Genomic DNA, 27,482 nt, shown 5'->3' on the forward strand with positions numbered 1-27,482 from the left:
TAAACCCAGTCTCTCAATTTAGTGCTTCTTTTTGCGTCTTCATCCCTTCTTTGAAGAAAGAAGAGCTAAGGATGATTAAATCAAGTTTTGATAGAAAAATCTCACTTTAGCAAGTGCTATCATGCTAAAGCTATATATGCCAGGCCTGAATTCGGGAAGAACATATAGTTTTAAGATAGGAGGTTGGAGATTTAAAGAAAAAAGGTTATGTGATTTCCATGATACATCAGGCTCAGATAGAAGAGCTAGGAAAACATTTCAAATCTTGGAAGGAAATACAATCAAAATGAAACAAAAAAATGCAGTTCCCTTGGAATAACCAATTTCAAGGACAGGAATGTCTGAGAGGTGTTATCACTGTATATCTCTTTCACATGCCTCTAAAACATTTTTTTTTCTTTCCTTGAGCTTTGAATAGGGATAATTTCGTGAAAGAGAAATCACAAAACTACAGTGAGTACGGAGAAAATATTTTAATAAAATACTCAATACAGTATTTCCCCGTAGGGGCTTTTAAGAAGTGAGAAGCCAAAAGAAATAATTGTCACTTTTGGGAATCCAGTCCTAAGTGAGACAGGAATGTTCTTAGCCTTTCTCCAAAGCTCTTTGCCCAGTTCCGCCAACAGGCTGCCCTTAGGAGGACGAGGAAACCTGCAAAGGTCACTGTGAAGAAGTAAGTGACTGAACACAATCTGTTTAGAAGCAGCCAGAGATAAGCAGTTTTTACCTCGGGCTTCTTACCAGATGTAGTATCTGGAAAAAAAGAGAGGGCTACATACTAGCTGATACAAAAGGTGTTAACAGCACACTTTTAGGGTTCCCCCTCATCCTACCTGCATTTCTAGAGGGACCAATGGAAACAGAGAGATCTGTGGTTTCAACCACTAAGCATTTCACACAGAGTCATTCCTTGGCCAGCTTTTGTACTCAAGGTCTATTCCTATTACTGTAATCCTTGGGTTTCAAATTGAGAGAAACAAGAGCATACTATTTCCTATACACAATAGAAGCATATCACTGCAAATACTGCACGTATGAAACAAGTGTCAGCCATGAATCCTCCATGTTGTGTGTTACTGTTTATTGACACAGAAAGTGCTGTTGCTTGAATATGAGCATCTGGTGATAGAAGGATAAATTACTGTGTTTCCGCTCTAGTACAGTCTGACAGTGCTTTGCATAAACCACCAGGTTTGTCTTGCTGTCATGATTCTGATGTGTTCTGATTTCCTTCTGGAGTCATAAATTGCACCTTTGGCACCATGAGGGAGGAGTTGTTCCTTCGGATGGAGTTGTTTCTCCTCATAGAATTGTTTCTCCTCATGGAATTGCGCTTCCTCAGAGAATTTTGATGGGACAGCTCACTCTTCTGGAGGGTCTGAATCAGGATGGAAGGCTTCTCATCCAGCTCTCGGGCACTGCACCTGGGAGCAGCTACTTTCACAGTGTTGCCAAATTTAGAGTAATCCACAGAATACACTCCTTCCTCCTCAGTTACAATAGACACAAAGCGATGGCCCCATTGGATCTCTTCAGCGATATAGGAGGTTCTCGCTTGTGTGGTGATGCCGGTAGTTTCGACCACTCCTTCCAGAATCACTATGACCTCTAGGTCTTGGTTGGCGAGGTCAGTTGCTGAGATGTCGTACAAGGGGCTGCGCTTGTCAATCACATGGCAGATGATCAGAGGGGCCACCAGAAAAATGTTGTTACTCTCAATTGGGTTATCAACAGGAATGTCCAGCTGGTGAATGGGCACCACCTCCCCTTCGGGGGTAGTTGTCTTCTTGACCACCTGGATGCGCACTGAGGCACTGATGATCATGCTCTTCCTTAGGTCCCCCACACGGAACATGAAGCACAGTTTGCCATTTCGGACAGCAATCACAGCATGGCGGCTGAAAATCAAGGTCTCTGCCCTTCTGTGAGCCTGAGCTGTTTTCATGAAAATGCAGCCCAACATGACTGCATTGATTATCAAACCCACAATGTTCTGGAGAATCAAAACTGTGATGGCCAGAGGACATTCTTCTGTCATCATTCTCCCTCCAAATCCGATGGTCACTTGAACTTCAATGGAGAAGAGAAAAGCAGAGGTGAACGATCTGCAAGGAAGGACATCAAAAAATAGTGCCATCAGATCAAATTTTGAACAATGAAATAACATGCCAAGCTGAATTTTCCATTTTCTCCCTCCAAAGGCTATTAAATGCTTTTGGAAAGACTTGGCCACTTAACTTGTCAAATGTCTGATTCTAAACACAAGCACTTTCTCTCTCTATCTCTCTCTCATTGGAATGCGTCTACTTCCAGACTTCTGGGATACGGCTCTATTGTTTTCTATGTCATGTAACAATGGACCTACTTACAGGAAAGCGTTAAAATAATAAACCCATACTTGTATTTATAGACATATTTTGTGAAATACTTTCACAAAGGCATAGTTTACTTGGTGAAACTTCCTACCAGGTAGATATTTATTATTCATTGCATATCTGAGTGTAAGTGACTAGAGTCATATGGGAAGGTCCTGAATAATAAGTGAACTTTTTATTATTTACAACCCTGAAAGTCATATTCATTGGCTAACACTTATTGTGTATCTTATGCAAAGAAAGCATAGTGCTAAAAGGTGGTATAAAAACACATCATGTAAAAGTACTAGTATTTTTCATAAAAAAGAATGTTTTGTCATCTGGAAAGAAAACTTTTGTTTTCTTGTATCATTTTGTTCTAGAAGTCTCGAGAATAACTTGGGGTATTAAAGGAAAAAATTGAGGCAGAGACTAGTAAGTGACTGTCTCAAGATCAAATAATTAATGAGAACTTGAATCTTCTCAGTTCTGGCTTGGTGCTCTGAAAGAGGGAAAGGGAAAGAGAATAAGCGTCAGTATTTTCTTGGGAAGCTTTTTCAAATTGCACATCTCTCCCATATTTCAATGCAAACACTGATTTGGTAGGTCCAAGGTCGACCTAGGTAAGACTTACCTGGAAAAGCTCTCAGGTAAGTCTGATTTATCCTTTTGCTTAAGATGCACGACATTTGGTTATTCTTAAGATTAATGTATTCACTTAACTACATATCCTATACTGTGACTTCTTTTTTTTTTAATTTTATTTATTTATGATAGTCACACACAGAGAGAGAGAGAGAGAGAGAGAGAGGCAGAGACAAAGGAAGAGGGAGAAGCAGGCTCCATGCACTGGGAGCCTGACGTGGGATTTGATCCCGGGTCTCCGGGATTGCGCCCTGGGTCAAAGGCAGGCGCCAAACCGCTGTGCCACCCAGGGATCCCACTGCTGTGACTTCTTAACAAAAACAGGGTTAGTTCTGTGTTTGCCCCCAGTGCCAATTTCAAACTTCTTTAATTTTACAGAAAGTTAACTACATACAGGCTATCCGTGTTACCTATCCATGTGCTTTTGTGCAACACAGTGAGGGGGAAGCAGAAATAATTCTTTTGATTAGTCTTTAAGTGGAATGTGAAAATTTATTTTTTAAGCCTTTTTGTTGCCAAAAAGATTCATGGAAAACCACAATAATTGCTTTTTGCACTAGCTACACAGATGTCGTATGATCCAAAAACTCGGCGAAGAATAAGCATGGACCCCAGAGGAAAGGCTTGGACCCAACGCTGCTTTCTAATAACATCTATATACTTCATGGAGCAGCCTGACGATGAATATTCCCAAATGTCTCGCTTTAACCAATTGAGGGATTATTCATGTGTCATATTTTACATATTGTTTATTTTATGAACAATTTTAATTCTAAACATTATATAGCGCAAGACCAAGCCTTTTATGGACACCTATCATGCTAAACACCCTTAAAAGATGAAAATGTGCAGTTGTTCATTTGTTCTGCTACAGAGGAAGTTAGGCTGAATAAGAAGAAAAATGCTGGTTTATTTTCTGACTCATGTTGGAAAGTCATCCACATGAAAGGGAAAGTAAGCCACTCTAAAATGAGAATGGTAAAATTTATTTGGACATATTGGTGAGTAACCATCACAGTAAGTTGTTTTTAATTTCGATGAAATGCTGGGACACTGAACTTCTGAAAGGAAATATAAAGAATGAGTACATTATTAGGCATCTTTTAAATCCCCTTTGAGAGGGAATAGAGATTTACTGTTTCTATATTTTTGGTGAAAAAGATTGTATTATATACAGCTGGTTATGAGTAAGCTGCATGCTGAGATTAAACTATAAATAGTACCATAACATTGAAATATAATTAGTAGGATTTTAACCTTAAAATATGTCAAGTAACTTTTTTTTTTTAGGTAAGAAGTGCAATTAAAAATTGTCATTCTGATAAAATCAGCTCTGTCTCATTGTATTTGGGACACCATTTCTCACAATAAACTGATTGTTCCCACCAGCATCGGGGGAATGAACCTGCTTCGGAACACATCTTGGTGGAAAATAAGAGTTAGCACTAAAACAGCTTTTAACAACCAGTGCATTCCGTAAATTCTTTCAAAAAAAAGCATTGAAAGGATGTCACTTTTGATGATACATCTTTAACAAACTGCCTTGTGACTTCTTTTTCACAGGAAAAGCCAATATACTTGTCTTATAATTAAAATCCATCATTTGTTTTCGAGGCTTATCATTTTTGTTTATCTCTTTTTATGACTGTCTACTGCATGTTTATTAAAATTTTTCTCGATATGAAAGTAACTTACCAACATCCATGCCTGTAAATTTCTTAAAGAGAAATATTACAAATAATGATATTTGACCCTACGATGCCTGTTACAGTGTTTTAATTGTTTCCTTTGGATCTGCTATGCTGGTGATCACCAACATTTTTCATCCTTATTTTCTTTGTGACAAAAGTCTATGAAAAGTTCAAGACAAGAAAATAATATCTACTTGTTGACAAAGGATCAATCCAATATATTTTTCTCTCCTCAAAATCCGAGCTGAAATCAGTGACATGTGATTTCTGCACACAAATGCTACATCCCCCCCTGATATGTTGGCATTGCTGTCACTTAGGAAATGTGTGAGGACGGACAAGGTCAGGGCTGGGCTTCTGCCTCTTGCAGTGGTATGCTAATTTCAGAAGATTTCAGGGTCAGTAAAGATCTCATTCTTTACAGTTGCCTGGCAGATTGGTGCTATGTAGATTTGGAATATTACTCAGAAAATGTCTTGGCAAAGTTTTGAGTATTATTACCATTGTTTCGCTTCAGAGTGAATATTTTTGCAATTGATATAAATGATTTCTTTCTGTCTTCCAACAAAACAAATTAAAAGACAGATCATCCCAACTAAGTGTTCTTAGGCCATGTGAAAATAGGAGGAGAATTGCTGAAATCAAATTCATTTTACTTACTTTTGAAACACAATCTAAGAGAAAGAGCAAACATTAGGCTACCTGAGGATTATCTTGTCCCTATTCTATTAAAGCCTGTAAAGAAAACTCCAACGTTTAGTCAATTCTCTACAATCTCTTCCAGGCAAAACTTGGCGCAATTTCCATTAAAAAAACTACTTTTTTCTAGTTCTGCGTCTCAATATAACTTTTGATTTTGGAATCCAAAATCTGGCAAGCAGCCAGATATTTAAGATAATCTTGATAAAGAAGGGCTTACTTATATCTACTTATTTCATTTTTTAGTGGATCTTGAATCTCGGATACCTCTCCACCAGTGTTTCCCCATTTCCCTTACAATTTCTGAAAATGTCATGAGTAGGAGAAGTCAGGGAAAAATATTACTAGCATTTGCACAGTATTTTTTTGTCGATCAAGAGATATTTCCTTGAGGATGGGGGAACGACGGACATCAGCTTTTTCATACTGAAAACAGAATGTGTGCTTTTTCTGAGTAAGGCACTCTGTGGACTCCTTTGAACCACAACCATTCTTTAAATAACCAATACAGTATTTTTAAAGCTAACCGGAGGGATCAAAGCTGGCGTTTTCAGAGTCTCCTCATCCATACGGCTGCACTTAAAAAGATTCTTAATGTGTTAGATTAGGGTTTTTCTCACTCCTTTGTGCCTGAAGGCACTAAAGCAAATGCTTTATTTCACTTTCAACAAATTAACCGTGATAGGAGAGAAAGGCAGTTTAATTCTTTTCTCTATACTGTTGTCAATCCCTGCCTCATCCCACTGCATTCTTACCTGACATTAGTCACACAAACAGTGGACTCCAAACCACTTTTCTCCATTCCACTTTTCTCCATGTAGGCGTAGATGTCCCCGTGGGCAAAGGCCACCAGCCACCACATGATGGCGAAGAGCAGCCAGCTGCAGAGGAACGACATGGTAAAGATGACCAGCGTGTGGCGCCACTTCAGGTCCACCAAGGTGGTGAAGATGTCCTGCAGGAATCGTCCTTGCTCACGGATGTTCTTGTGCGCCAGGTTGCATGCCCCGCTCTTGGCGATGAAGCGGGCTTTGGGCAGGCGGTCCCGGACGCGCGGCTTGCGCAGGTTCTCCGCCGCGATGCGCGCCAGCACATACTCCTCGGGGATGATGCTCTTTCTGGCCAACATCGTCCTGTCACCATAGCCAGCCTATTCACCTGTCTCCGACCTGCCTCTCCTTCCCTCGGGACGTCCTCCTGCACAAGGGAAACGACGTTTTACAACTTTCTCCTCCCCCACGTCCTCCCCTCTTCACTTCTTGCATTCGGGGACATGTCTGTACGTCCCAGGTGCCATGCAAAGCTAAGGTGTGATTTTAGTGATCCCAACACGAGTCTAGTTTTGTGCTTGAGTTCTGGGACCGCGGAGAAATTAGTTGGTCTGGATCGGAACCGCTTCAATTTTCCTTATCGTTCTGAACACACATGGGCACAGCCTTAAACAAAACCGGGAGCCTTCCTGCAAACAGAAGGCTCAACGGTAATTCTGAGATGAGCCGCGTCTGTAGATCAGGGCAAGGATACAAACACGCGGCGTCTATGATGAAAGTGAAAGCCAGCTGGGTATCACGATCCAGTTATTACCTAGACGTTAGAGCAGTATTAAAAGTAAAGAGAGGAAATTCTTCCTCCGTTATTTTTAGAAGGAGGCAAAGAAAAAAAAGGCCGTGGCCTCTTGCGCAGTATAAATAACGTGTTTAGTGCAATTTGGCAGAGTAATAATGAGCGGTGTGCTACGTAACTTGAAAATGAGGAAGTGTTTAAGGTTTTAAAGAAGTTCGGATTGCATTTAAAAAAGAAAAAAAATCCCATCGGAATTCATAACATAAATGGAAAACTTTACAGCGAAGGGATCAAACGTTAGAAGCTGCAGGAAAAACCCGGACGACCGCCTGCGGGCTGCAGATAGAGTGGAGAGAGCGTGCCCCGAAAAGTGCATCCAACACTGTAAACCTCTGCTGTGTTTGGCATTTTAAATCATTTGCGGGGATGCGAACAGCCCCCCCCTCCCCTCCCCGGGAGGAGCGCTGGAACTTACAGACTCCGGGCCGCGGGCGCGGCGGCTGCACCTCCCTGCACCCGCCGGCCGACCGCGGGCGGGTCCCGCGCTCTCCCATCCCCGCGCGCGGGTGCAGGGACCGCGAACGCCGCAGGGACGGATCCGGGGGCCGCGCGTCCTAGGGAGAAGAGTTAAAACAATAAAAGGTGCAATTGAATCTGAACGCGGGAGGGCTCGAGGGAGGGGGATGGGTGTGGACCTTCCCCTCCCCCTGCCCGGCTCTACTCCCCCGGCCGTGGCTCCGGGCGCAGGAGGGGCTGGGGGGAGAGGACCTTGGGGGTGATGCTCCACAAACCAGCCTCCCAGTTCCGGCTTTGACGCGCGCCAGACCTCGGAGGCCGCGGGAGCCGGCGAGCTGGAGGCGGGAGGGGCGGGGGGAGGCGCATCCCGCCGAGGTGGGGAGCCGGCCCCAGGGAGGGGCAGAGGGAGGGCGCGGGGGGCGGGACCCGGGCAGCGGCTCTGCCCCAGTAGCCGCGACCCCCGGCCGCCGGCTTGACCCCCTCGCCTTTAAAAGGCTCCCCGCTCCGAGGAGAGCACTTGCGAGGCCAAGTTCACTGACGTAAAGGGAGTTTATTATTATTATTTTTTAATTCTTATTTTGTAATCTGGGTAGATCAGTGGGCCACTTCAGAGCGAATAAAACCGGATGTAGAGATCAGAAAAACAGTTTTCCGAGGTGTGCAAGCCGTGTGCACACATTCACATCACATTAAATTTGCACCGAGCGGGGATGATACAGGTGGAGGAGGTTTTGGAACCCACTAGGGTCAAGCGTTTTTCACCGGCCGAAGCTGGTTCTCAGGGAATCAAACGCGCGCGCGTGCACACACACGCGCGCACACACAGAGACACACACAGAGACACACACAGAGACACACACACATACACAATAACCCCCTGCCTGCCCCCCCCACAGAAGAAAAACACCAGTTGAGGTCTCCCCCAATGAAAAAGTTTACCCCCCAAAAAAGGGATCGCTGTCAACACTTTAGAACCCAACTGGCTGTTCTTCAGTACTTGGTTACTTTCTGAAATGTTGTGGCTTCTTGATCTCGTCTAGATGGTCTCAAGGATAAAACAGAGCAGTTGCGCACAAGATTATATAGTAAATATCTTTCTATAGCTTTTGGAATAGGAGCCAGCAAAGACAAATGTACTTTCTCCCACAGGTCAGGCCTCCTGATTTGGCACTTGTGTTAATGGAAATTTTAATTCTTGGAAATTTCACGTATTTTCCAAGACTCAGGGCAGAAAGCGTATGGAGCATAAACAGTGTGCTCATTTAATTACCAAAAGACCTAAAATTAGTCTTTAATAAAGGCAATGAAGAGCTTTTTCCCATTGTGGGTAAGTCTGCTTAACCCCTTTCAGCCCGGGGTTGCTAGTCCATTAGTGGCAGCTCTCATCTCTCCTGATGTTAATTTTTACAGTAATTTATGTAGCAGATTTACTATACGTGTGTTAATCCCCTCGTTGTTGTATTTTACAATGGAGTTTGGTGTACAACGTATTCCCTATTATTTTAACTCAGAGAGCGTTCACCAAGCACTTTCTCACCCTTTTCTGAAGGGTTTGGGGTTTTTTAAGGCTTGTGTGTATAAAACCACAGTTGCTGAAGAGGCAGACAGATATAGTAAGAGAAACAAGACTTTGATAATAAACTCCAATACAAGCAAGGATGTGATCAGAATGAGAAAAGGAAATACAACCATTGCCATAGGAATTCAGATGAGAGATATTAAGACATAGACAATTAAGGAAAGCTTCATGGATTAATTGACATCTGACCCAGTCTTCGGACCAGATATGTACAAAAAAGCAAAGAAAGGACATTCTGCAGAGAGGAATCATCAGGAACAAAATTGTAGAGTGACTGACAAGAGTAGACCACGTTTTACTAACAGAACTAAATAAATTAGCATCAATGAAGTGAGATCAACAAGATAGCAGGATTAGACACTTGAGTCCGAGGTTGCCTGGGGAGCCTCTGTCACCACTCTTCTCAACAATACGGATTTTTCATGTTCTTGTCCCTTATGAGACTGAAGGCTGCTGGAGGGCAGGGCTGGGACTTCTCTATCTTGTGTCCTAAGCCTCTGGCCTATCACAGCTTAAATGATAGAGGTATTGAAAAAATACTTTGGAATCCATGCACAGAAAAGATAAGGCTGCATACCACATCAGGGATTTGAAAATAAATGCATAGATGGCCTTAAATGCTCAACAAAGGAGCCGGGCAATTTTCAGTAGGTAGGGATAAGCCATGGAAAGATTTTTGATTAGAAAACAACCCAGTGAGTCTGATTTAGTAGAATTGATCAGGAAGCGGGGCTATGATGACTTTGGGAGTTACATTTCTGAGTAGAGTCCCTTGAGCTCCAAAACTGTGATTGGCAGAAAGGGATACTGGAAACTATTATATCTATTAGAGAAGGAATGAGGTCTGGGCCTAATAAGCAAATATATACAAAAGGAATGTTATACAAAATCAGTAGTGAGAGAGGGAAAAATCAGAGCTGACTGTGGTATTTATTGTGGTGACAGAGAAATAACAATTGACCCTTGAACAACATGGGTTTCAACTGCGTTGGTCCACTTCTAGGAGGAGTCTTTTTGATAAATACAGTATAGTCCTGTAAATGTATTTTCTCTTCCTTGTGATTTTCGTAATAATGTTTTCTTTTCTCTAGTTTACCATATTGTAAGAGTACAGTATGTAATGCATATAACATATGTGTCAGTGGACTTGTTTATGTTATCCATGAGGCTTCCAGTCACAGTTAAGTGATTAGTAAGTATTTTTTTGGGGGGGATAGTCAAAAGTTATACACGAATTTTCAACTGCATGTGGGGTCGGCACTCCTAATCCTCAAGTCATTCAAGGGTTAATGGTATTTATTATTGATTGATATCTAGCTTCTCTCCCTTTTGATCTTCTTCTCATATTATGGCCCGAGTATGAACATCTAAATTTCCCTTGAGAAATTTGTTAAGGAAAGCAATTAATTTTTTAAGACCACGTTTACTACTTAAGGCTTATTTTATTGGACTACTTATTTAATCACTATTTTGCTGCCATCCACTAAAAGTTACACGTATTTTCTTGACTGTTCCATAATTTTCCTCTTTCTTCTTTCAAGAGTGAAGACCAATTTGTGCACCCCTCTTGAGGAGGTCAGTAATAAGTTTAGAACAAAGCTAGCTTTTAAAATCTTATGATTTTCTTGACTTTAAGATGAAGAATTCTGTTAGAATCTGTTCATGTTGCATACCAGAGAAATTTATGCAACTGGGAAGCAATTCAAGGATATCTGTTCACTTTTTAAGTAAACATCTGTTAGGTTCCTTTTGGACCCTATAGGCATTTTATTTGTGAATAAAGAAGTTTCTACAATTTCTATTCTCCTAGAAACAAAGTTTGTCAGGTGCCTTCAAACAAGTGGAGGAAGTATTAGGGTGGTGCTTTGCCCAGTTGTCTGCTGCTTTAATTACCAAATACCAATCAGTGAGGTTCTTGAAAGTACTCTCCAGATAAAGGGTTAAGTCCTTGCATTTGATGACCTTGCCTTTGACTAGACTTGTGAATTTCGAACTCTTGGACTTGATGAGCCATATTAGATGTAAGAATTTGGAAAGTCTTCAAAATGACAATGGAAACGATTCATGTTAGGAGCCCAAATAATGGTTGGTCTATTTGCTTGGTATGCTGTTTTATTAGTGTCCTCATATAAACCACTTTGGAACATATTGCTTGGGAATCAGCTTAATAAAACTGTTACATAAACTAGTAATCAAAACAGCATGTTATAAACTCACTTTTTTTGAGTTATCATGAAATGGAAATGACAATATAACTCTTCTTGCTTATCTGTTCCAGTGAGTTTAGAGAACATTTCTTTTTGATACATAATTCTATTTATGTACAAAAAAACCTCACTGTCCATGAAATTAGGTCACCCCATTTCTTTAAGGGTATCCATCAGCAGCATTCGTGGAAAAGAATCTATTCAGTTTGCATGTTCAACTCCTTGAACCTATGCCATCTCACAGGTGTGGATCAGCAGGTCAGGAAGGGAAACATTAATAACAATCGCTACCTTTTCATACACACCTAGGTGAACAAAACAAAGCCCCTGCACCAAGGCATTCTGAGGGAGGAAGCTGTTAGCAAACAAGTAAATTGAGGAATACGTTATGTAGTTATCAATGGTGTCAAGAGTTAGAAGGAGAATAAAGCAGCGTGGTAAGTATTGAAAGTAACTGGAGCCAGAAATTGGCCATTTTACATACAGTTCAGAAAAGTCCTCTTTAAGAAGGTGGGATTTGAACAAAGGATTAATCAGGTAATCAACAGGGCTTCAGGAAGCTCAAGAACAAGTATAAAGGAAATGATTTGGTGTGTTCAACGAACAGGAACAAGATCAATGTATTGAATGGAGAAGAGAAAAAGCAGACATGTTGGGAAAAGTGACAAGGGTATTCACTGATCCATCCATTCATCTCTCCATTTACCCAAAGAATATAGATAGAGAGAATCTGCCTATACTAGGCTTTGAAAAACATTGACCTAATCCTTGATACAGCTGCTGGGTTGTTTCCTTCCTTCTATACATGAGTCTGTTAAAGTATAGCTAAATGAATTAGCCAAAATCAAATACTTAGTAGATGAAATGTTACAACAAACTCAAAACATCTGATCCCAAATCCTGTGCTTTTCTCCCTGGACAGCATCTCAAAGGGATGGTTGTTATTCCATCATTCAGCCACATGAGAAACACCTGGTAACATGATTTTATGCCCCTCCAGATTTTATTGAGCAAGGATAGAATAAGATATAAAATCCTTGGCCTCAAAGTGAAAATATCTTTAAATGAGAAGGTTTAAATACTTCTAATAAAATAAAGCCCACTTAAAAGCTCCCCTGGAGATTCTCTTGCCCACTCAGGTATAAGAAACTCATAGAATTGTCATGAGGACAAGGTGCCACTGTCCCTCTAAAGTGCTCAGGAGACTGACTGGCCTGTAGTAAGTACTTAAATGCTGGTTCTTTTTATTATTACTTAAAGTCAATTTAAATAACAGAGTGTGTTACTAGCTTCAGAGGTAGAATTCAGTGGTTCATCAGTTGTTGGTTCTTATTAATATAGTGGGCTGGTTTCTGTTGGGTGATGGTCAAAAATAACTCGGAACTGGGTTTGGAGGTGGGAAGGGAGAAGGTACAAACCCACAGATTCCTTTGACTCTTAGTTAACTATCTTTCCTAACCTCAGACTAAGAAGAAATGACAATACCATTTCCATTTTATAGACTTGAGGATTATTTTTGAGACCTCACTGACCTTCAGATTGCTAACTATCCAAACACTTGTACTGGTATCTCTTCAACTTTTGAATTTAATCAAGACACTGAGGGCTGAAAAGAAGCCAGCCAAGACCCCGGTAATACAATAAGGACCCAGGAAGTCAACCTGTCTGTTTTACTATAATAGCGTCTCCAAGGGCAAAGTGGTTCCTTCAATTAAGTAGAAAGTATCTGTGGCAATTATTTTCGGCCGGCAGGGCAAAAAATGCTGGTACTAAATAAAGCTGGTGAGGTCTCTTCCAAGAGATGAGGAAGAGTGGCCGGAACTGTTCGTTTTTCTAGGCCTTGAAATTATGCTTTTATATTCTTGTGCCAAAGAAAGACAAGTTCACATGAGCCTGGGATCTGTCTTGCCATAGGAATTCTTCACAGGTTTTTCTGAAGCTCTTAGTGAAAGAGCAATTCCCAACAATGTCCTGATCTATTGCTAAGCTTTCACGTCACAATGTTTTGAAAAATCAGTGACTCATATGGTGCTTGGAAAGAGAAATCTGACATTTTCCAGAACTCCCTGTAGGGTGATTCCTTCTTGCCACCTTTAAAAATGCCAGTTGCAGAAGGGATTATAGACGTTGAAAGTTTTAAAGTGATATTTAGACTCCATGATCATTTGCCAGGATTTTCTTCCCCCGCTATTAAGTGACCTGGATTTTCCTTTAGGTAAAAATGATCTGTGCCAGAAAAGCTTTCACAAAGTCATTTTTTCTAAACAGGTTCATATTAGAATTAAATATTTGATATTTGTTACTAATTTAAAATGCCAAATTACCTCACTTATTGTTAGAATAAATAGGGTAATAATATGATCTTTCTGTAAACCTACAGAAGTTTATTATGCAGTTGGGTCAATCATTTTTTTTTTTAAATTGAGGAACTGGGGAAGATGTATGAACTATGCTTAACCCTTTGTTTAAGTTCACAGAGTTTGGAGTCTGAAAGATGTGGGATCAGTTGCCAGTTCTGCCCCTTATCTTATTTGGTGTCTTTGAGCAACATACTTCATCACTCTGAGCCTGTTTCCTCTTCTGTAAAATGGACACATTAACATCTACCTCTCAGAGTTGTATAGATTAAATGACATGGGTATGTAAAGGATGTAGCACAGGCCAATGAACTTAAAACATAGTATCTTCTTTAAAAATTAGAACTTTGCTACAACCTCCTGAATTAGTATTTAATTAACTTATCACTTACTATTTCAATATTTTCCTTTCCTGCATTTGTAAGTATTTTCGGGCCAGTAGTCCATAATGATGGTGATAGCGGGCATGCTTTTCTCCTTAGCGATTTTGAGAAAATGCTTCCAGAATATGTAATTTACATAGTTATCATTTTAACGTAGTGTGCTCTTTCTACTTTTCTAGGTTTTTTTAAAATTAATAATGGATGGTGAATTACATAAAATACTTTTAGCATATATCAAAGTTATCTTTTTGTTGCTTCTTTGGCCAAATAATATGGTAAATTAAAGCACTGGATTAAAAAAAACATTGAATTATTTTTACATTCCTGAGATAGATTGTATGTGGTCATGGTGAATTATTATTTTAATATAAGGCTGAATTTTTTAAAAGATTTTATTTATTTATTCATGAGAGACACACAAAGAGAGAGAGAGAGAGAGAGAGAGAGAAAGAGAGAGAGAGGCAGAGACACAGGCAGAGGGAGAAGCAAGCTCCTTGCAGGGAGCCCGACATGGGACTGGATCCCAGGTCTCCAGTATCAGGCCCCAGGCTGAAGGCAACGCTAAACCGCCGAGCCCCCCCTCCCCCCGGGCTGCCCTGAATTGCTTTTATTTAGGATTTTTGCATCAATATTTATTAGTTAGATCAGTCTGTATTAGTCTGTCTGTGTTCTCTCTGCCTGGTTTTGGATGAAGGTTATGAATCTTTTAAATTTTAATTATATATTTATTTTTTAAAAAGATTTATTTGAGGGAGAAAGAGAGATAGTGAGAGCAAGCATGCGGTGGGGGTGAGGGGATGGGAAATGCAGAGGGAGAGAGAATCCTTAAGCAGACTCCCTGCTGAGTGTAGAGTCCTGGGCTCCATTCAAGGACCCTGAGATCATGACCTGAGCCAAAATCTAGAGCCAACAGCTTAACTGATTGAGCCAGGTGTCCCCCACTCCTTCCTTTTTTTTTTTTTTTTGAAGAGAAAACCAGTGTGCAGGGTCGGAGCAGGGTTGGGGGGGGGCAGCGGTACAGGAGCAGAGGGAGAGGGAGACAGAGAATCTTAAGCAGGATCCACATCAGTGTGGAGCCCAGTGTGGGGCTCCATCCTATGATCCTGAGATCCTGACCTGAGCTGAAATCAGGAGTCAGAGGCTAAACCAACTGAGCCACCCAGGCACCCCAGGTTATGAATCTTTATAAAAAGAATTGATGCAGATTCTTTCTCTATGGATTTGAATAGTTTAAATAAGATACCGATTAGCTCCTCCTCGAAAATGCAATAATTTTGAAATCATCTGAGTCTGAAATTTTTTTAGGAGTAGTTCTTGGCTCTTTGGGTTTTGTTTTTTTTCCCCCTGACACCTCTGTTTCAGACCTTTTAATGCTGTCCTTCATATCTTCTCATTATGCTTCCTATTTTCTATCAGCTTGTTCTGTGCTGCTGGGTACATTCTAGATGTTTCCAATGGAAAGAAGTCTCTCATCATCTAAGCTTAATTGATGTTTTAACTTGTCCATTAAGATTTTAATTTTAATGGCTTTTTTTTTTACTTTACTAGTTCTATTTGTTCTAAAGTAATCTACTTTTCCTCTCCTTTTAAAAACCTCTACACAACCACATGACTGGCACGTGGATCACAGTTATGTGGTCATAAAATATGACTATCACCCTAGATTTCCTCCTGCCCCTTTGCAGGCTGTAACTGCGCCCTCCCAGAGCTAACTCTATAAGGACTTGTTTCATCATCCATTCATTTTACTTGTCGATGAATTGTGTGTGTATGGGCTCCTATAGTAGGTACTCTTCAGTACCTGACTTCCTGTACTCCACATATTTGTGAGATTTGGCTATGTTGTTTTATAGGTATTTCATTGTGTGAAGAAACCACCAAATGGTAGTTATTTATCCATTCTCTTGCTGATGGGCATTTGGGCTCTTTTGGGGGCTTTTTGACTATTATGAATAAAGCTGCTATGAACATTGCTGTACAAGTCTTTTTGTGGACATAAGCACTCATTTCCCTTGGATACATGCTCAGGAGGGAAACTGTTGAGTACTGGTATAGGCACATATTTAGCCTTAGAGAAACTGCCTTTTTTCCATATGGGTTGTGCCTTTTTCATTCCCTTCAGTGATATATGGGAGTACCAGTTTCACCAGAGCTTGCTATGGTCAATCTTTGTAGTTTTATTTATCATCAGTCTTTATAGTTTCAGCTATTTTTATTTGCATTCCTGGTAAGGAATGATGTTGAGCACATTTTTACAACCTTATTGGCAAACAGACATATTTTTAAACCTCTTATAGATTATTTTAATGTTTCTAGTTCTTGTACTAATCTTCCTATTTGTAGTGTCTTTTGTTTCTCATCATGGTGGTTCATTTTCTCATGTGGTTCTAATTTTGAATGTGAATTAATTTTGTTGCTTTTTTTTTTCTCCTTTCCAGGAGACCTGGGTTATACCCTAACAGACTGATTTTGCATTTGCCCTTTCTAGAACCCCAAGGATTTCAATATTTTAAAGCCATTTTTATATAATATCTCAGCTTGAATATATCATCTCACCATTGTAACGTTGGAATCATGTCAATTTTTAAGAGACGAAAAAGCTTATTCTGTGACTTAAGAAATAATCCCATATAATACTATTAAGATGTGGTATATGTAGTGGATTCTCAATATCGATATTTCATGTCAGAATGTGCTTTTCAAATAATAAAATCCTTTCATCACCATTTAATTAGAGAATCACAAAAACTCAATGAAGCTGACAGAGTAGTTATCATGCCTTTTTGTTTTCCTTTTTGCAAATGAGGAAATGGAAATTCAGGTGTTAAATGATTAATCCAAGGCTACACATCCAATATGTGATAGAGCCAAGACTAGAACTTCTAATTCCTGGTCCAGTTCCTTTTTCAAAATATTCTCCACAGGCATAATTATTCTTTATTATATATCATAGATAGTGTAAATCAGTTATTTCCAAGAGAACTTAATGGATTCATGAATTGAATCATCAGTCTAGTATAGCACATGGTCAGGAATATGGGCCTTCAATTCAGACTGCCTGAATCTCTGCTCCACAAAACCTTGGGCAAATTAGCCAATCTGAATCCCAATTATAAAATGGTGATAATGTTCACTTCATAGAATTTTTGTCAAGATTAAATGAGATTATACTTATAAGGCTCATATCATATCTCCTCAATATATGTTAGTTGTAATTATTCTTTCATCAAATTTTTTAATGAGATGGTTTATACAATATGCCTTCTACTGGTATCTCAATTGATTTCACATTGTTCTTCTCTTCTTTCCCCCAGGGGTTTTGCTTCTCTCATGTTGTTTGATACAAGATGGTACTAGACATTACAGAGATTATATGATATTTAAATCATAAGTCATTATGTCATCTCTCTGCTTTACTGGCACACATAGCTAAGCTTTATTAAAATATTGTTTAAGCCAAGAATTTCTCATGAAATATTAGGCTTGCTAATTTTTTCCCTAAGTTTTTTGGCCAAAAGCCTAGATGCCTTGTGTTTCCAATATAATATTTTACTGAATTTAATATATGCTAGAAGTTCAGACAAATGGGAACAAAGAAAATAAACTTTTTTTTTCAGGTGAAATCTTGTACCCCAAATCACAGCCTTTTGCCACTTTTCTTTTCCATTCTGCCAATGACACAGCAAATTCAGTGCCTTGGCCAAGTGCTTGGCACATGTAAGTGCCTGAGAGTGACAGGTTCTTGGGAGAAACTGGTGCCTTTATCTGAAGTATGCCTGTAATTGTTCTATGTGCTGGGGATCCTAAAATGGGTGAGAGAGTGCAATTCTAGATGGGTGTTGCTGCTTGTTTTGAACGGGTGGTTGTGAGAGTGTCTCATAGGCTGTGAGTTATGCAGTCATTCCCACAGGGAAATAAAACTTGGGCTTAAAAAGTCAATATTTGGAGGTGACTACTTATGGCAGGAGATGTTGATTTGTTTTCTTGTTTAAAAGAAAATTACATCCTTCTTTGGACTTTCCCTCTCTCTGGAGCAAAGTTAGGGTATGCGACTGTGTAAAGAATGTCCAAAGGGTTTAGTCAACCAGCTCACTCTAATGCTCATGTGATAGAAGAATGGTTCTCCCTCCCTTCTTTTTTTTTTTTTTTTTTCCAAAGGAAAATAATCAGTAGCCAGCTTGGTATCATCACTCTTTTTCTGAAACTACTGGTTGTGATTTTGGTTTGTATTTTTGCTTTCATGTCACTCTCCAGGCTATGTTAAGTTTTCCACAGCATAGGATATTGCTTCCAATTGGCATATACTATCAGGCCACAGCTTTTTACGCCAGAGGTCAATCCCTGACCCAAAGTGAAGTAGTGAAAAGTTGTTCAGTCATGCATAAGATACAAAGATGAGCTGCACAAAGTATTCTTTGTTTAATACCTTGAAATGGACAATCTGAGAAGTGGAGATAGTTGTGGGCCCTGGTGCTAGAAAATTTCACCTGATATAGGAGTGATTGATAAAGGTCACATGCAAGGTGGATGGAAGGATAGAATGGCACAGAAGGGTAAAAGGAAGCTCAGAAGTTTGAGACAGAAAGATGGAATGGAGGAGTGGATTGTCCCTAGTCAGATTAGACCTGGCCCAGCCACATTTGTCCTCAGACCGGATTATTCTGCTTTCCCTAGATTCCAAGGCAGATGTGTCCTTGCAATAGCACCCCCATATCCACACTCCCATCCCCTGGGGGCTAAAGTGCCATCTCTGGAGACAGATCAGTGATACGGAGGTAATTAATATAAATTCTAATCTCAGTTCTTTCCCTATAAAAGAAGTACAATAAAGATGGTTATTTCAAAAGATATCATACTATTTTTAATACACTAGTAAGCTCTGTACTACTTTGATGGATAATCTCCTCAAATCACACCTGATTTACTCAAAGGTGAACACATCGAAGATATTCATAGAATTATTAATCAAGATGAAAAACCTTAGTTAGCTTCCCTTAGTAAGGAGACAACCACCTTTCTTTCACAGATATGCAGCCCGGGTTCATTACCTTTATGACAACCATTATCCAATTCTTGTTGAACTAAAAAAGAGCCTGCTCACTATAACCCAGCAAAATGTTACCATGGTTATCTTAAAAAATAATAGAAAAAACCCTTTGATTCTCTTATTACTGGAAACACATTCTATGATCTATCTAGAAATGAAATGTCTTCCTAAAGTGGCATTAGAGCTAGAAGATACACTTATGATTATAAGAATTTCTCTTTAGGCCATCCATTGTAGGCATCTGTATTTGACTTAACTATGCATTGTATTAATATGTGATGAAAAGATTCATGTAGGTTTATTCTTCTATAAGACAAGATAAAATGTGAAGAGATATGTGCATGTAGGGGGGTGGCATGCACAGGTTGTGAGGTGTTGGAGGATACATTGTAACCTGTGAAAGATGGTTAACAGTACACTTTAAGGGATTCAAACAGTGGAGAATTCTGTTTATGTCTACATTCGAAGGCATGATGAACATTTAGGGTATCTGAAAGAGATTAATTTTTTTTTAATTCGCTCTACTTAACTAGTGTTGGAACAAAACCCCAACTACTGTGAGTCAAAGAGCAAATACCTAGATATGGAAGAGCTGGTCTAAATCCACTTGACTCTGATAATATTAAAGGTCAATAGTCTTTCACTTAACAATTACTGATAATGTGTATAAATAGTGCATATTGTAGCTCTAAAAGAAAAATGGGAATGAAGTGGCATTAAGCAGTATTGTGCTGTTGTTATTTATGAACACATTAATTATTTTATGCAGTGGGCAGATTAAATGATAAAAATAATAGAAAAAGAAGCTCTTTGTCTCTAGTATGAAGTGTATAATTGCAGATGATGTGTGATGGTTAGTGGCACGAAGGTCACAGAGGGCATTCTTCTTAGAGCCAATTAACTGGCAGGTGAGACTTTCTTGATCAATTTAGAAAGAGGGCATTGGTCACCATAGTGTGAATGGCTAAGGGCAATTTGTTACTACCCATAGAAAAAGATATTATTTATTTAAAAAAGATTTTATTTATTTGAGAAAGAGGGATGGAGAGCATAAGCTGAGGGAGGGGCAGAGGGAGAGGAAGAGGAACATGCAGACTCCAAGCGGACCAAGGAGCCCGACATAAGGCTCGATCTCACAACCCGGGGTGAAATCAGAAGTCAGATGGTTGAACCACCCAGGCACCTCAAAGAGAAAAAATTCCTATGTAGTAGATATATAGAATGAATATATTGACCTTCACATATCAGTGATGATGACAACACCTGTAGAAAAAAAGATAAAGGTGGAAAGGGGAATAGCTATGACAGATAACTTACCTGCTTTCCATATTGTGAGGCATCAATAATGAAGCCTACCCAAAGTTCTCACACTTATGGACTGTGAACATTTGGAAATGTGACTCAAAATTCAGCAGAATAATGTACAGATGACTCAATAGCAAATTCAGATGTGGGGGGGAAAAAGGCTTTGCATCTTTGTGAAGACATTTTCCCCTTAGATTCTACATTGCTGATTAAATAAAATAGCACTCAGAACCCCAGTTTATATCTTCTCAGGTAAAGATTCTTCTCAGGTAAGATTCAGTTCATTTAACTCAACGTTTCCTTCATGATGGAACTAAGGGGTTCACTCAGTGACACCAAGAGGCTCATTTCCGTCATCTGGAAGACGGTAATGTCAGGAGAGAGAGGGAGCATGTGAAAATCACCTTCATCTTCTCTGGCTCCATGTTATCATAACAAAAGAGACTATGTGATGACTGAGGTAAACAAGTGATTCCCAAACTTGGCTAGTTATGACTCTTATCTGGAGAAATTTGCTAGAAATACATATACAAGCCCCTTCATTGGAAAGTTTGAGCGGGGTGAACCTTACTAGTGCTGGAGAAAAACTGTTGGGAATGATGTGTAGTTGCTCAAGAAAAAAATAAACCTGAGTTCCAGAACACATCCTTTGACTACTATTACTTATGCTAAAATGCTAAAATGAAAAGACTGCATTTTTTATTCTTTCGCTTTTTAAATTCAATTAATTAAAATGTAATTTATTATTCGTTTTAGAAGTAGAGGTCAGTGATTCATCAGTTTTATATAATACCCAGTGCTCATTTTATTATGTGCCCTTCTTAATGTCCATCACCCAGTTACCCCATCCCCCAATCCCTCATCCTGTGTCCCCTCCAGTGACCCTTAGTTTGCTTCCTTTTTTTTTTTTTCTTAGTTTGCTTCCTGGTTAAGAGTCTCCTATGGTTTGTCTCCCTCTCTGATTTCATCTTGTTTTATTTTTTCCTCTCTTCCCCTGTGATCCTCTGTTTTGTTTCTTAAATTCCACATGAGTTAAATCATATAATTCTCTTTCTCTGATTGACTTATTTCACTTAGCATAATACCCTCTAGTTCCATCCACGTAATTGTAAATGGTTAAGATTTCATTTCTTTTGATGCCTGAGTAGTATTCCACTGAGTATATATAACTTCCTTATCCGTTCATCTGCCAATGGACATCTGGGCACTTTCCACAGCTGGGCTATTGTGGATATTGCTGCTGTAAACACGGGGGTGCCCCTTCGTATTACTACCTACAGTACCTACCTACTATCTTTGGGGTAAATCCCTAGTAGTGCAATTGCTGAGTTGTAGGGTAGCTCAGTTTTCAGCTTTTTGAGGAACCTTCATACTGTTTTCTAGAGTGGCCACACCATTTTGCATTCCCACTAACAGTGTCAGAGGGTTCCCCTTTCTTTGCATCCTCGCCAACATTCGTTGTTTCCTGTTTTGTTAATTTTAGCCATTCTGGCTGGTGTGAGGTGCTAGCTCATTGTAATTTTCATTTGTATTTCCCTGATGCCCAGTGATGTTGAACATTTTTTCATGTGTCTGTTGGCAATTTGTATGTCTTCTTTGAAGAAATGTGTGTTCATGTTTTCTGCCCATTTCTTGATTGGATTATTTGTTCTTTGGCTGTTGAGTTTGCTAAGTTCTCTATGGATTTTGGACCCTAGCCCTTTATCTGATAAGACATTTGCAAATATCTTCTCCCATTCTGTCAGTTGTCTTTTGGTTTTGTTGACTGTTTTGTTTGCTATTCAAAAACTTTTTATTTTGACAAAGTCCCAATACTTCATTTTTGCCTTTGTTTCCCTTGCCTTTGGAGACCTGTCTAGTAATAAGCTGCTGTGGCTAAGGTCACAAACATTGCTGCCTGTCTTCTCCTTTAGGATTTTGATGGATTCCATCTCCCATTTATGCCTTTCATCCATTTTGAGTCTATTTTTTGTGTGTCGTGTGAGGAAAGGGTCCAGTTTCATTCTTCTGCATGTGGCTGTCCAATTTTCTCAACCCCATTTGTTGAAAATATTGTCTTTTTTACTATTGGATATTCTTTCCTGCATTGTCAAAGATCAGTTGACCATAGAGTTGAGGGTGCATTTTCGGAATCTCTATTCTGTTCCATTGATCCGTGTTTTTGTGCTCATACCATACTGTTTTGATGGTTACAGGTTTTTAATAGAGCTTGAAGTCCAGAATTGTGATGCCCCCAGTTTTGGTTGTCTTTTTCAACATTCTTTTGGCTACTCAGGGTCTTTTCTGGTTCCATACAAATTCTAGGATTATTTATTCCAGCTGTGTGAAATAAATTGATAGTATTTTGATAGGGATTGCACTGAATGTACAGATTGCTCTAGACAGCATAGACATTTTAACAACACTTGTTCTTCCAATCCATGAGCATGGAACATTTTTCCATTTCTTTGTGTCTTCTTCAGTCACTTTCATGAGTGCTCTGTAGTTTTCTGAGATCAGATCTGTTGCCTCTTTGATTAGGTTTACTCCAAGGTATCTTATGGTTTTGGGTGCAATTGTAAATGGGATCAACTCCTTAATTTCTCCTCTGTCTCATGTTTGTGTATAGAAACGCACCTGATTTCTGTGCATTGGTTTTATATCCTGCCGCTTTGCTGAATTCTTGTGTGAGTTCTAGCCATTTTGGGGTGGAGTCTTTTGGGTTTTCCACAGAGTATCATGTCATCTGCCAAGAGTAAGAGTTTGACTTCTTCTATGCCAATTTGGGTGCCTTTTCTTTCTTTTTGTTGTCTGATGACTGAGGCTAGGATTGCTAGTACTCTGTTGAACAACAGTGGTGAGAGTGGACATCCCTGGTGTGTTCCTGACCTTAGGAGAAAAGCTCTCAGTTTTTCCTCATTGAGAATGATATTCATGGTCAGAATTTCATAAATGGCTTTTATCATATTGAAGTGTGTTCTATCTGTGAGGGATTTTAATCAAGAAAGGATAATGTACTTTGACAAATGCTTTTTCTGCATCTGTTGAGAGGATCATATGGTCCTTGTTCTTCCTTTTATTAATGTAGTGTATCACATTGATTGATCTGCAGATGTTGAACCACCCTTGTAGCCCAGGAAAAAATTACATTTGGTTGTGATGAATAATCCTCTTAATGTACTGTTGGATCCTATTGGCTAGTGTCTTAGGGAGAGTTTTTCCATCCATGTTCATCAGGGATATTGGTTTGTAATTCTCCTTTTTGGTGGGGTTGCATTTAACTGTAGATAATACGTCAATAAGGGAATTGTCACAGAACGCCAAAGAATGCAGTACAGAATAAGTGATGAAATATACATTGGAAGATACCTATAAAAATTGATCAATAAACCTTAGGGAAAAGTCCGGACATCCAGCTATTTAATTAAAGATGTTATAAAATTTATTGATATAGCTGTTTCACTTAATGGAAACTTCCACATAGAATCTATATATAAAAATAATGAAGTGCATGACAAGTGGCAAATATGAAATAAAATTGTCAAAGTAGGGTATTATCTCAGCAGTTGGTGTTGATTTACATCTATTGATTATCTTGGCTGACACCCAATATTATTATAAGTGAAAGAATAATAACCCTATTTAATCAAGCAAAGAGAAAGAGTAATTTATTATGTAATATCAAACCAGTATATTTTCACAGTAGAATAAACACAATCTGGGAAGTGAAGAAAATAACTCATTGTTTTAGGCACATGGCTAGTAGCGAGACTAATCAATGGATCAATCAACCAAACTTATTAGGGCCTACTATGGGCTAGACACTTCTATTAAATGCAGAGGACATAAAGACAGACAGACATGGTCCCAGATCTCAAATATCAGTTATGTGATCTCAAATACCAGTCTTTTGGTATCTAATCTAGAGCTAAGCTGATTTTTAAGTAGCTCATGAGTAGTAGCACAAAAACAGATGACACACAATCCTTTAAGAGAAATTTTAAAAAAATCTCTCAGTGATATTAGTAACCTTGTTATTTTTCAAATAAATCTTTATGCATTTTAACAAATATTAAGGAATTAAAATTTATAAAATTGATTTTGGTTAATTAAATGTCAAATCTGTGAGTGTAAAATTTGGTTTGGTTAAGGCTCATCTTTTATAGATATGTACCTATTTAAAAGTAAAAAGTTATCTTGAGATGAGTCATCTCTATATTCAACAGATCATATATATAGCATATTAAATAATTTTAAAAAGTCATTCTTGACTTTATTCAATCAGCTTAGTTTTGTTAACTCTGAAGTAGCTAAAAGATATGAGGGAACTAGTGATCACCTGGGTATCAAAATGATAAATGTGATTCTGTTTAGTGTAATTAGCTATGCTTCTCTTGACATTGCCTGTATAGTGGTATAATTTACAAGTATTGTGAGAGGTTACTTTTATGGGTAAATCCCCATTTCTCTGTGATAATGACATGTAAATTGATAACCAGCTATGTAAATGCAGCCTTACAAAATACTTCCATGCCAGAAACATGCTCAGGAGATTGGTAGAATATTTAGAAAATATTTTCAGGATTGACTTAATAGTTACTGATTCTGTTTTGCTTAGCTTTCAGGAAACATTGGGAGGATTTTTCTTAATGAAGTTTTATATATACAACAAAGGGTAACAATTCAAGCTAAGTGACACAGAACATGTTTTTCCATCCTTATGGAACCTATTTTAGGTAAACATCAGAATTCTACATTTAGGTGAAGGTCCCATCATGTATGCCAGATAAACAAGTATTACAGATTTCCCAAGAGTGAGTACACAATACAATAAATGGAACACAAGAACTATAGGGAGGAAGCATAAATTCTCTTTTTTATCAATCATAATTCTTTAAAATCTAACAATGTCTGCAGGTCTCCATATAAAAATCCATGATATTTATACTAGTAGGGCACAGAATTGTAGTAGAAAGCTTTGGCTGCTTAGCATGACAGTGCAGGTAACTTTTAGTATTTTAAAATTTATTAATTTATATTTATGCAAAACATATCACTAATATTCCATCCACATTTGATTCACTCTTAACATGTACATTAGAAATTATAACATTAAAAATCAATAACATTTTGATTCACTTTTTACATGTGCATTAAAATTAGAGCAGTACCAAATGGATACACATGTGACACCACTGGGCATTTATGTCAAAAAAAGTATACTCTTCCACTTTGAAATAGACACTTTTATATATATATATATATATATATATATATATATATATATATATATATTTAAATAGGCAAATGAGACCACTTGCCTATGCTCCTGAATCTTGAATAATGTGGAATTTTAGGGCTCAGGATCATAACTATATCCAGCAATGAATAGAGAGCTTTAGCTGGCCTGCTACTGAAGGACTGAATGTATTTACACTTTGAAGTTTAGTCTGAAAAAAACACATTATTCCCGATTCCCTTACTAGAGAGGGAAAAATGGAACCTTGAGTATAATTTTTCAAACATCCAAACTCTCTTCCATGATCTTTCTGGTTAAGGCTTTGGCTTTACAAAGCTACCATAAATGACTTCTTGGTAACAGGAAACAATTTAGATGAGGAAAAGAGACTGGTAAAGGCAGCATCAGTATTCTAATGGTAATGAACCATTATTCTACTCCAATAGATAATAGATTTAAGCGTTTGGTTTTCTCAGTTGATTAGAGAATGCGTCCTCTTAATCCTCTTCCAATAACATCTGGGGACTCCGACAAAAAGGAAAACATGTTCTTACATATAAGAGTATAACCATACTGAATACTCATGGTGACATCTATGCCTGAGAGATATTTACCAGACTTAAAATTATGAGAAATTATAGCTGTTGACTTACCACTTAAAGTAGCTTACATATCTTAAGACAGCCTGCTATTCTTAAAGTTAAAGTGGCTTAATCATTAGAAAATCATCAGTAATGAACATATGAAGCAGTAAAATCTTGGAAAACAAAATAAAAAAGAAATATCAACATAGGAAATACAATATTCATTGTTAAAGTGACATTGTAAATAAAACAAAAATTTTACACAAAAGTGTAAAAATTAAGATGCCACTTTCTGAAGGTCAAGCTGATGATCCATTAAGTAGGTTATAACTGCATTATTTTAAATCCCTGTATTGTTTAAAGACATCCCTTCACATGTCTGCACGAACAAAAGAAGCAAAAACTCCATCTTCCCTAGCCAAGAGGCTTTCTGGAGTGTCATATTCTAAAATATTTCCTCGCTTCATCACAATAACCAGGTCTGCCGTCAGAATAGTGTGAACCCGATGCTGTGAGTGAAAAAAAAAATACACATATTTATTACAAATTTCAGGGCTTGAACCAAAGCAATGGAATATGCATATCTCACCAATTATTTATCTTGGGGTACTAGGAGGTACTAGAAGCACAGCCTCTTTTTCTGTCTTATTTAAAACACCATTATTTACATACTTTTAAATACTGGTGAGTGTGTGTGACTGGGTCTTGGATGGGCTGTGTTAAATTCAGTGTAGCTAATATAGTAGTTTCAACACATTCATGGAAGTGTAAGGAGGCTAATTTTGTTTGTCAAATAATTAAATGGTAAGAAGAACCATTGTGAACCAGTTGCGTTATAGTTTAGACTAAAATCATCTCTTGTGTAGAGTCAACTCATTTGTGGGCTAACACACAATTTGAAGAGCCCTGGAAGATGGTTCAATTCTGGAAACACATTATGGGAAAGTCCATTCTGGCATGCAGTATTAGAATGGATTATCCAGGACTTTACACATGCTGCCTCTTAGTCTTTCGAGATCATTGCCACACACTTGTCCTCTCTTTTCACCTAGTACCCTTTGGAGAGAAGCTTTGGGATTAGTAATTAGTAATAATAAAAGCTAGCACTTACTGAGTTTAAACTATACATTAAGTGCTTCACACACATACTTGTTAATCATCAAAACATTCCTCAAATATGCGTGTTTTCAATGTGTGAGATCATTGTGGCTCACAGAGATAAAGCAAAATCCAGAGATCACAAAGATAATAAAAGCAGCAAAACCAGCATCAAAATCAGACTTATTGACTTCAAAGCATGAGACATTTCTGCCTTGCAAATTGTTTCATAGGGA

The 27,482-nt window shown here is 38.5% G+C and overlaps 2 protein-coding genes across 10 annotated transcripts in view; both read right to left on the minus strand.

The window, feature by feature from the left end:
• Positions 1-458: 458 nt before the first annotated feature.
• KCNJ8 (potassium inwardly rectifying channel subfamily J member 8) lies at positions 459-7,801 on the minus strand. Of its 2 annotated transcripts, XM_055318686.1 has the most exons (4): positions 7,721-7,801; positions 7,428-7,566; positions 6,145-6,586; positions 459-2,105 (listed from the first exon to the last, which is right to left on the minus strand). In XM_055318686.1, exons 3-4 carry the CDS (start codon positions 6,516-6,518, stop codon positions 1,205-1,207), a joined length of 1,275 nt encoding a protein of 424 aa, XP_055174661.1. In that variant the 5' UTR covers positions 6,519-6,586; positions 7,428-7,566; positions 7,721-7,801; the 3' UTR covers positions 459-1,204. The 2 variants fall into 2 exon arrangements, with proteins under 2 accessions (XP_055174661.1, XP_055174660.1); XM_055318685.1 differs by having other exon boundaries at positions 7,428-7,790.
• Positions 7,802-23,775: 15,974 nt separating this feature from the next.
• Positions 23,776-27,482, minus strand: part of ABCC9 (ATP binding cassette subfamily C member 9) — a 149,626-nt gene continuing 145,919 nt past the window's right edge. For 6 of the 8 annotated variants that reach the window (XM_055318744.1, XM_055318743.1, XM_055318746.1 and 3 more), the window contains one exon: positions 23,776-26,657. In XM_055318744.1, the coding sequence (XP_055174719.1) occupies positions 26,520-26,657 (138 nt within the window). In that variant the 3' untranslated portion in view covers positions 23,776-26,519. The remainder of the gene's footprint in view (positions 26,658-27,482) is intronic. The other 2 variants (XM_055318745.1, XM_055318740.1) reach the window with 1 other exon arrangement.

This window comes from Nyctereutes procyonoides, unplaced genomic scaffold (genome assembly GCF_905146905.1).
Source record: "Nyctereutes procyonoides isolate TBG_1078 unplaced genomic scaffold, NYPRO_anot_genome, whole genome shotgun sequence".
In the NCBI taxonomy this organism is placed as follows: Eukaryota; Metazoa; Chordata; class Mammalia; order Carnivora; family Canidae; genus Nyctereutes; species Nyctereutes procyonoides.

Excerpts from the sequence above, each read along its gene's own strand:
- KCNJ8 (XM_055318686.1), bottom strand. The coding sequence starts at position 6,518 with ATGTTGGCCAGAAAGAGCATCATCCCCGAGGAGTATGTGCTGGCGCGC. Across the intron at positions 2,106-6,144 it reads GTTTGTGTGACTAATGTCAG|ATCGTTCACCTCTGCTTTTC; the intron begins GTAAGAATGCAG and ends CCTTCCTTGCAG.